The 10,681-nt window shown below is 50.9% G+C and overlaps 1 protein-coding gene across 1 annotated transcript in view; it reads right to left on the reverse strand.

Moving 5' to 3' along the window:
• Window positions 1-10,681, reverse strand: part of LOC106536514 (mucin-17) — a gene marked incomplete at its 3' end in the record, with an annotated part of 33,378 nt that overhangs the window by 4,287 nt on the left and 18,410 nt on the right. The window contains 4 exon segments of the mRNA XM_014033809.1: window positions 451-498; window positions 3,177-3,884; window positions 4,570-5,476; window positions 8,252-10,536. Of these exon segments, the coding sequence (XP_013889263.1) occupies window positions 451-498; window positions 3,177-3,884; window positions 4,570-5,476; window positions 8,252-10,536 (3,948 nt within the window).

Raw genomic sequence — 10,681 nt, forward strand, 5'->3', positions numbered from 1 at the left:
GGACAGAGGACAGAGGACGGAGAGGACAGAGGACAGAGACAGAGGACAGAGAGGACAGAGGACAGAGGACGGAGAGGACAGAGACAGAGGACAGAGAGGACAGAGGACAGAGGACGGAGAGGACAGAGACAGAGGACAGAGAGGACAGAGGACAGAGACAGAGGACAGAGAGGACAGAGGACAGAGGACTGAGAGGACAGAGGACAGGGAGGACAGAGGACGGAGAGGACAGAGGACAGAGAGGACAGAGGACATAGAAGACAGAGGACAGAGACAGAGGACAGAGGCAGAGGACAGAAAGGACAGAGGACAGAGGACAGAAAGGACAGAGGACAGAGAACAGTGAGGACAGAGGACAGAGGACAGGAGGACAGAGAACAGTGAGGACAGAGAACAGAGGACAGAGGACAGAGGACAGGACAGAGGACAGAGGACAGAGGACAGACTAACCTTTCCAGGTCGAGGGTTCATCTTGCCGTGCTCCTTCTGTTTGGTCAGCTGCAGGAGACAGAAAATGACCTGATTTAATCCTGAACAGGTCTGTGAGGAGTTCAGGCAGAAATGATTTCTGGAGTTTTGAAGAGTCTAAGCTGACAGAACCAGAACCTGCTGGTCCGGATCACTCAGACTCAGACAGAACACCTGATTCCTCCACTGACAGCTGACCTGCAGACCTGCAGACCTGCAGACCTGCAGACCTGCAGACACCTGCAGACACCTGCAGACCTGCAGACCTGCAGACACACATCCTGTCTGTCTGAAGTTATGAAAGTCTTAGCAGGAATGAAGCAGGCAGATGTGTGCAGGGGGTCTGATCAGGTGAGGGTCTCAGGTGTCCCTGTAGCTGTGCAGGAAACAGGTGACCTTCAGGATCCAGTTACAAACCAGAGTCCTGCTGCTGCAGCTCCAGTTTCAGCTCTGTCTCCAGTTTGTCCACAAAAACAGAAGGAAACAGGTGCTCTGTGGTTACACAACAGTTTGAAAGACTTTCACCTGATGAGTCAGAGACCCCAGCTGCCCCCCTCTCTGCAGATCCTCCTGCTTCCCTTTTTCTTTTTAACAAACATCTTTCAGTTCTGGACAGAAATACACAAATCTGGTTTTTACCAGGGTTTCACATGGTTCCAGTCCAGCCTCAGCTTACCAAAGAGCTGATGTTTGTTCAGCGGTCTGATGCAGAATCAGGATATTAAACCACTGAACAGAGACCAACTGGTTCCAGTCCTGCTGCTTCCAGCAGACCTCAGAGCTGCAGGACCAGGATCTGTGTAACCCTGCAGAGTGTCCTCCTGATCTGCTCTTCTATCAACACAACAACAGGTCACGCAGCGTGGGTCAGAACCAGTCTTAATGCTTGTTTTCAGTGGACAGACCTGACAGAATGAGACAGAAGCAGCTCTGACACCTGCACAGCCACAGGTCCTCAGAGCTGCAGCTGCAGCAGCTTCTGTTTCTTCACTGACTGCCTGAAAGTGATCCCATCACACAAACCACACAGCCAAACCTGTGCATGGATGAGTGAACCTGTGACAGACATGTTCAGTCTCTGTGCTCCTGTCAGCTGCACCTCGTCAAGCTAACCAGTCCTGAAAGCTGGGCGAGGTCTGAAGGTGTGTCTGATGTGTGCAGGAGCAGAAAGGTAGCTGGAGTGGGTGTKGACAGCTCTGAGAACTATTTCTCTACAACATGAAGCGTCCTGCAGACTTCAAACTGCTGCCTGACTCTTCCTGCACACAGATGGAGATGTTTCATCTTTGATCCTTGTTGTGTGAGACAAAGCACAGCAGGACATGAAGCAGCCTCAGACTGCAGGGTGATCACAGCAGAATAAAGAAGAAAAGCAGAACTGACACTTGTTGTGTCTCTGTGTGCACCTGACAGCTGGAAATGTTACCTGTTTGCTCTAAAAACAGGTTAAAATGTTTAAAATGTAAAAGAGTCCAAAAGGTTAAAGATCTGTTCCTGGATGCTTCCCTTCAACCAGTTCTGTGAAACGGTCCAAACCTCTAAGGAAATCTGTTGTCAGGATGTAAACTGGATCCAGAAGATCCCATCGCCTCCCTGCCTCCCCCCAGGAGCACGCTGGTGTGGACCACCTGACCAACAGCCCACAGGATGTGAGGCTGCAGGGCAGGACTTCAGGTCCAGCAGTCTGCAGCATGACGTGCTCCTTCTTTCTGCCCCCTGCACACCTGCAGACTGTGTGTTACCTGTGTGTAATAATCACAGCACTGTGTACCCCACAGGAGTACACAGTAAAACTGTGTACTGTGTACTCCTCTGGGGTTCTGTACTCTTGTTGAGTTGCTGTGATTTTCAGCTGAATTTCCCCTTTGAAGGATAAATAGTCCATGTGACTGATGAGTTCATATTTAACCTACATCACATGTCCAGTAACATCCAKATTTATGGATTAAATGTCTAAATAATCAAAGAACAGCTCCTCCTTAAGGGAATGTGAAGAACTTCACAACTTCTGAACAGATGACATGAAACRCAGGTCAGCAGTGTTCAGTCTGTTCTGTCTGAGGGTTGGACATAATGAGGGTCGTGGGGAATGTGAAGGAAACCTTCTGAGCGTAGAGGGTTCTTCTACAGAGAAATCCTCTCTTATATGAAGTCCTGTGTTCAGCGTCTACCCAGAGAACTTCACACAAACAAATCAAACTGCTGAACTGGAGACGTCAGGAAACCAACTGGATTGATTTGTTTTAAGTTTGACACTTTCTCCTATTAAACTGTTTTTCCTGTGCAGATCTGGAAAGATCACTTCTGTTGTCAAAGGGACCAAAAGACTGTCTTGAACTCTGGGAGTCGTTTCCTGTGCTCTCTCAAGATTCATTTCAAACAGTCTGTGATGTCATCAATTAAAAATAAAACTATTTTAACATGGGGGGGGTGGGTGTTATGGGTACAAAAAAACCTAAAATCAGACTTTTTCTGCAGATTGAACCAGCTGTTGTCTGACACCAGAGACATCACCTGCAGCTCAGGTGTGACTCCACATATCTAATGTGGAACGACTGATGAACAGCAGGGAAATCAGGACTCAGTAACTATCAGACACATGACCTGCAGGAAGTACAGCTCCACACCAGAACCTCACATCAGGTGTTTCACATTTCTGTGTTCACACACACACACACACACACACACACACACACACTAGTACTCACATATGCATCTGGAAATGCTCTGTATTTGGACAACAGGCTCTGGTCTGGTTCAGCTTGATGGTTCTGGAACTGGGGCCCAGTGTGCACGCTGCTGAACTGGGGCCCAGCGTGCACGCTGCTGAACTGGGGCCCAGCGTGCACGCTGCTGAACTGGGGCCCAGTGTGCACGCTGCTGAACTGGGACATGTGTGATCCTTCCTCACAGCTGAGGCTCCTCTGCAGGGTCCTGGGTCCCTGGCTGAACATGGAGGATAAGGGGGTTTCTGAGATGGAGAAGGGCCGGTGCAGGTCTATGGATCCAGTGGGGCTAAGCAGGAGGGTTGGGCTTGTAATAGATGGGGGGGAGCTGAGGCCCAGGGAAGGGGACCGGCTGATCCGAGAGCTGCTGGACTCTTCAGTTCCACTCAGTGAGGCTGAGGAAGAAGAATTTAGGAGGAAGGACAAGCGCTCTAAGCGGGACCGTGATGGTTCTGGACCGGCCCCCATCTCAGCTGGCTCTTTAAGTCTGACAACGGTAGGCTCAGTCGAGGGTCTGATCTCTGGCAGCGAGCCAGAGCAGAACAGGGTCTGCTGGGTCGTCCCGTTCTCTACAGTCTGGTCTGAGGAAGAGGAGCGGTAGCTGCTGAAGATGACACTGCTGTCGAGGCGAGATCCGGTGGAGGGGGGTGGAGGAGGTTCTGTTCCGTTCAGCAGGGGGGAGGGAAAGTCCTGAGGAGAGTCAAAGAGAACATCTGAAATGGTTCTGACATGTTTGGACAAAYTGAACAACCAAAACCCAGAAGATCTGGATCAAAGTCTTCAAACAGCTGTTGGATCAGTTGAAYCATTTGGAATGAGATATGGTTCTTCACATAAACTGCTGAATGATGCAGTACCAGAACCAATAAGTTCTGGAACATTTAAGTAATCTGGACCTGGGAACGGTCTTTATTCTGAGAGAATGTGATGGTTAAAGGTTCTGTTGGACCTGACAGGAAAGCCCAGAGGTCTACAAGTTCAAATGATTTCAAAACTCTACAGAATCTGAAGAGAGTAAGACTAAAACACCCCTAGAGAACCAGACTGAAGGACTAAACACTCCTACAGAACCAGACTGAAGGACTAAAACACCCCTACAGAACCAGACTGAAGGACTAAAACACCCCTACAGAACCAGACTGAAGGACTAAACACTCCTAGAGAACCATACTGAAGGACTAAACACCCCTACAGAACCATACTGAAGGACTAAACACTCCTACAGAACCAGACTGAAGGACTAAAACACTCCTACAGAACCAGACTGAAGGACTAAACACCCCTACAGAACCAGACTGAAGGACTAAACACCCCTACAGAACCAGACTGAAGGACTAAACACCCCTACAGAACCAGACTGAAGGACTATACAGACCTGCTGAGAGAGAGGTACCTGGCTCCTCTTCATCAGGTCCAGGGGGGATCGGGTGTCTCTGGAGGCGCTCCTCTTCAGGCCCAGCTCAGCTGGCAGTGTGTACAGTCCGTTCTGGGACTCCTCTGAGTCTGTGGTTCTGCTGTTGAGAGGGGGACTGACAGRAGTAGGAGCATCCTCCACGATGGGGGGCAGGGATGAGACGAGGACCGGTGGAGGGGGACGCAGGACAGCGGTCTTTGGCCTCAGGGACGGCCCCATGCTTCTCAGAGTGTCCACCAGGCTGTCCATGTCGTTGTGGATGGGTGAGTCTGCGTCAGGGGAAGACGGGGGAGTGGAGGTGGGGGCTGCGGGGTCAGAGGTCAGCTCCACCAGGGTGGCCTTAAACAGTCCCGTAAAGTCCGAGCAGTCGGTGTCGTCAAAGCTGCTCCAGGAAGACACAGGGAGCTGCTGAGACTCCCAATCTGACTCTCCCTCTGTCTGTCCTGCCTCTTCACCGGTAACAACTGGCTCCACCTCCTCCATCAGGCTCCGCCTCCACTCATCTGCTCCATAGTCCTGGATCAGGTAGCCAGTCCCGTCACTCAGACCGTTGTCGGGGCTAACAGAGGAGGAGCTGGTCTGTGTGCAGGAAGTGGAGTCTGAAGAAGTGAAAGATGGTTTATACTGAGTTACCCCCACAAACCTGTTCTTCCACCTGTACTCTGGTCCTGAATCGGAGTACTCTGATCCAGTGTCAGGGCTGCTGTCGGCCTCTTTCACCAGTGACACTTTGTGGAAACGAGGTTTGGCTTCTTCTTCACTGGTTAAAGACGAGCTCTTCAGGCTCAGCTTGGTGCTCAGAGTGCTGTAAGCTGAACTCATGGTGTCAGCTGGAAGGACTGAAGCTGCAGCTGAAGAAGGCAGGGAGCTGCAGGAACACACACAGCACAACAAATACAAGTCAAGCTTCATGCAGACAGTCAGCTGACACACAACACAAACACCTGCACTTATTCAGACTTTACACAAGTCATCAGATTCATTCATTGGTTAAATTCTTCCTGAATCGTTCAAAAGCTTGATTTCATTTTAAAAGAAGAAACTGGACGAAGCTCCTAAACAACTCGTATCTTTATATTATTTAAACTCTTATAACTGACAGTTGTCATGGTTAGGAGCTGAGCTGTGACGGGAGCAGAGGATTGTGGGACAGGTGTGGCTGGTTGAATACCTTCACAGTCTGTCAGTCAGTGTCTGCATCATGGTTGTTTTAAGGCTCACAGGTCCTGAACAGCTTGTTAAAGAAGAGTCACCCTGAGAACAGGCAGCTTGTTCTGCACCTGCCTGTGAGCTGAACTCAACTAACAGAACCCAGAAACASGAGTCTCTGCTGCCCCCTGCTGGTTTAAACACACACTGAATATTAGTTCACTCAAAGTATCAAGAACTGATCAGAGGGTTCTGATCCAGCTCAAACACAATATAAGTTTGGCATGCTAAATAAACCCAGATCTTCAGGTCCAGCACTTGTATCTGACCCGACCTTCTCATCACCAGCAGAGGGCAGACACAGCAGCAGGTCAAASGTTAAAGGTCAGACTCCACTGGCCTCAGTCAGCAGGTCAAAGGTCAGGACTTGTCTGGAGGGGTCACAGCAGAAAGACTCTTCTCTCTAAAACAAAATGGCAACATGACTCAGGTTTGTTTCATCTGAAGGTACCACAGGACCTCCACAAGACCAGAACCAGATCAGAGGACAAGTTTACCCAGAATGCACTGCAGCAAACAGCTCCTCCCAGCTGTCAGGACAGTAGGAGAGGCCTGATGTTTGATGAGTGGACCACCCAGAGACCAGACAGAGTCAAACTGGGTCCAACAGGACCACAGAGCTGGTCTACAACAGAACGGGCCATAAAGAACAGAACCACAGTGCTGCAGTGGTCCTGTCAGAGACCAGAACCTGAACCAGACTGAAAAGCTGTGTTGGAGCCTTCAGAGAGCTGAGCAGAACCTCAATAAACTGAAGCAACGCTGGAAAGAAGAGTGGGCCAAACTTTCTCCACAACCATGTGAGACTGAAACAGAACCACAGAGTTCTGGTTCCACTCCATTCTAACCCGTCTGTTCTGCTCCATCTGGGCTTTCTCCTGTAGACGTGGATTTCTCTGGTAGAATTTCAATCTGTCTCAAAACCTGCAGCTCTTTTACAGCCGGCTGCTACAGCCGGCTGCTACAGCCGGCTGCTACAGCCGGCTGCTACAGCCGGCTGCTACAGCCGGCTGCTACAGCCGGCTGCTACAGCCGGCTGCTACAGCCGGCTACTTCTCTCCTCCCAGCAGGAGATGGTTGTTTACAGCACACACAACTCCACTTAGCTTCTTAGCTTAGCTTCCTTCATGGTCCAGCTGTTACACTACATACATCACAGCCAAACGACTAACAGGCTAACAGGCTAATGACTAACAGGCTAATGACTAACAGGCTAACAGGCTAATGACTAACAGGCTAACAGGCTAACAGGCTAACAGAGTCCAGACCCTGTGTATGAAGCAAAGCGTAGAACAACAGGCTGTGTTTCACCAGGCAGAATAAACTCTGGTGTTTAGGGAAAATCTGATGTGGTTCATGTTTCTTCTTTGTTCTGAGACCAAGAAATGAAAGTTTTAGAAAACCATTTGAAGRAAATGTTCCGGTCTCAGAAGGAGGATTTCCAGCAGAGCTCAGGTTTCTCTGAGGAACAGATTACCTGGCCCAGGTGTGGTTTAACATTCTTCACAGTTTTACTCCATCGTTGCCTGAAGCATCATTCCTGTGAATCATGTTTGCTTTAAATCCAGCTTCAGGTGAAACAGAAACCACAGCAGCAGATTTACAGTACAGRCTTGTTGAACTGCATTTCTATGAAAATGAGTTGAAGTTTGAACATGTGTGAGTGCAGAACAACAGGTAGAAGCTGCAGGTGGACTGAATTCTGCTCAGTCCACTTCACTTGGTCCTGGATTCCAACAACAGTTCAAAGAATGGACCCATGGAACCAGCCCAACAGCTGATAGGACCACACAGACCAGGGATTACTTCAGRGAACCTGTGTCAGGTCCTACAACTCAGAATTACAGGTGTTAACATGGTCCAGAGGCAGCGTGGGCTTCTCCAGGGTCCATCAGGGTTGGACCACCACACAGCAGAAACCTGGATCAGACAAATCCAGATTCCAGACAGGACCAAAGAGGAGCATCCTGACTGCTGTCAGCAACAAGAAGAAAGAAGGAGCCTCTGAAGGAGCCTCTGAAGGAGCCTCTGAAGGAGCCTTCAGCGGTCAGAGGGAACACAAACACCAGGTCAATGGGTCCACTGAGAAGCACGGAGGTGGTGGTACCATGCTGGAGTCTGGCTGCACAAACAGGTCAAGTACAGAAGCCCGGTTCCATGATGGTTTGGGTCTGGACCAGGGTTCTATGATAGTTCTGAGTGGAAACAGAAATTGTTCTACAGGTAATGTTGGTGGATCCATCTGGTTCTGTCAGCAGAACCTGAGTCAGAGGTAGAACCTCTCTCACCTGAGCTGCAGGTAAAACAACGTGACGATAGAGTCCATCACCTGAAGGTTCTGAGCAGCTTCAYGTCTACACTAGCAGTCAGCAGTAGCTTTCAGACAGTCCTGTTGAAGGTTAGTGACCCTAACCCTAAGCCAGGTGTGACTCACCTGTGCTCCTCAGCTGGATGCAGCTGTGCAGCTCCTCTGTCAGGACCTGGGGTTTCTGCGGCTGGTGACTCCACTATCACCTGCTGGAATGTTGCCGGGTTCCCGCCGGCACTCTGACTCACTGATCCCGCCCCCTCAGGACTGCACAGAGCAGCGTCAGGTGTGGGTCCACCTGCAGCACACCTGTCTGCAGAAAGYGAACTGTGCTCGTCTTCCTCCCCGGTGCTGGCTCTGATCCCTGTGGAGCCTCCTCGGGTTTCAGCAGGGCTCCTGGTGAAAACAAGGAACTGGTCCTGCAGCTTTGGGGGCCACGGCTCTCGGATTCCCTCCCCTTCTAGATCAGAGGAGGGCAGTGCAGAGTCACATTCCTTCATCGTGCTCACCTGCAGAACCTGTGGGGCCGGTAGCTCCTCCTTCTCAGGTGCTGCAGTTTGTTTCTCCTGACTCGGTGGAGTTCTGCCCAGAACAAAGTCACAGTTTTCTTTGGACCGACTCTGATCCTCTGAACCTCCAGGATTTTCTTCTCTGTTAGTTTCCAGTGGAGGACCTTTCAGGTGTCTCTCCTGTCCCAGGTGTCTGTCCTGTCCCAGGTGTCTGTCCTGTCCCAGGTGTCTCTCCTGTCCCAGGTGTCTCTCCTGTCTGTCCCCTGTTTGCAGGTCTTTCCCTCCTTCAGGTACAAGCACTTCCTCTCTTTTGTCCACAGGGAGCGTCTCCTCCTCCTCCTCCTCGCTCTCTTTGTCGTTGTCCTCCTGAGCGCTGAAGTAAACCTCCATCGTGCTGCCTTCATCTGATCCCACGCTCAGGTAAGACGGACTCAGAGGTCCGTTGCTGCCATCGGTCTGGCTCAAAGGCTCAGGGAAGCCCTCCTTGTTGGGGTTCACCTCTGAATCCTTGGCTGGGATCATGTTGTCAGCAGGAGCTGTGATCACCTGTCTGACAAAGACCGCTCTGCGTCTGGACTGAGGAACCTGAGCTCCGGTCCCTGGGGACGAGCCAGGAACAGGAAGAGAAACCAGACCTGGACTCTGACACTCCAGCTCCAAACAGGACTGATTCAGTTCCTGCAGACAGGGCTGGACCAGCTGTTCTGAACAGGTCTGGTTCAGAGCAGACCTGGTCTGGATCTGCAGCTCAGAGGAGCGTGGGGTCTGGTCTGGAGAACTGGTCAGTTTTATGTCAGCTGAACAGGAACCAGCAGCAGGGTCAGGYGACCACAGGTGGGGTGGCTCTTCTTCCTGAGACTGGGTACTGGTTTGGGTTTCAGAGACAGGGTGGTCCACAGTCATGTGGGTCAGAGGGCTCAACACAAGCTCAGAGCTAAAGTTCTGGGGGAACAGGGTCTCGTACAGAGCTCCATACACAGATTCAGGACTGATGGGACAAGAACTCTGATCCCTGCTGACAGCTGGGGTTCCAGGTCCAGTCTCAGATCCAGGATCAGTTCTCTCAGTGAGGAGGACTGAAGGTTCCTGATAATCAGCTGATCCAAGTGGAGCAGAACCTGAGTTCTGATTGGCTGGATGAGAGCTCTGATCTCTGACAGCTGTAGTCATGGTACCAGTTTCTGGGGGACTGGTTTCTGTTGGTTGGGTCGGTGGTTCCTGGTGAAGGTTTGGTTCTGGAGCAGAACCTGAGTCCTGATAGGCTGGATGAGGGCTCTGATCCCTGACAGCTGAGGTCTGAGCTACAGTTCTAGGACCTGTTCTCTCAGTTAGGGGCACTGAGGGTCCCTGACAAGCAGCTGGTCCAAGAGGGTCAGCCCCTGACAYAGAACCGGTCCTGTTGGACCCAGGGTTCATCAGGAGGGGCTCAGGACCATCTAGGTGATATGATGAGGTGCTGCTGGTGTCGGCTGATGTAGTGAGGATGCCATCAGGCAGGTCCTGGTGGACTGCCATGGGATCCAGGGTGCCAGGCATGACCCATGTTGGTTCTGGTGGGAGTCCAGAACCATCAGGGACAGACTGGGGTCCAGCTGAAAGAACAGCTTTCAGAACAGGAAGCTCTTCTGTCTCTGTTGGAGCTGAGTCGTCCAGCTGCACCTCAGACACTGAAGCAGATGGATCTCTCAGGGTTTCTGTGACCCAGCTGTTGGTCAGAAGGTTCTGAGGTTCTGACTGGGAGCTTGATGGGAAACAGACGGTGGACTGTGATGGGTCTGAGGCCAGAGGAACAGCTGGTGGGATGTCAAAGCTCCYGCTGGTGTCAAGCTCTGGTTGAGACAAACTCAAGAGTCTTCTTGTGTCCTTCTGATCTGGATCCATGTGACGGAGGTCCACGGGGTTCTGTGAGAACATCCAGAACTGGGTCAGATTTACACACAAGACCAGCTGAGGAACAAATCACCATTTTATGCTGGATACAGATGTTGAATCCAGTAGAATAGAATAGAATAGAATAGAATAGAATAGAATAGAATAGAATAGAATA

Source organism: Austrofundulus limnaeus, unplaced genomic scaffold, assembly GCF_001266775.1.
Source record: "Austrofundulus limnaeus strain Quisiro unplaced genomic scaffold, Austrofundulus_limnaeus-1.0 Scaffold1854, whole genome shotgun sequence".
NCBI classification, from domain to species: Eukaryota; Metazoa; Chordata; class Actinopteri; order Cyprinodontiformes; family Rivulidae; genus Austrofundulus; species Austrofundulus limnaeus.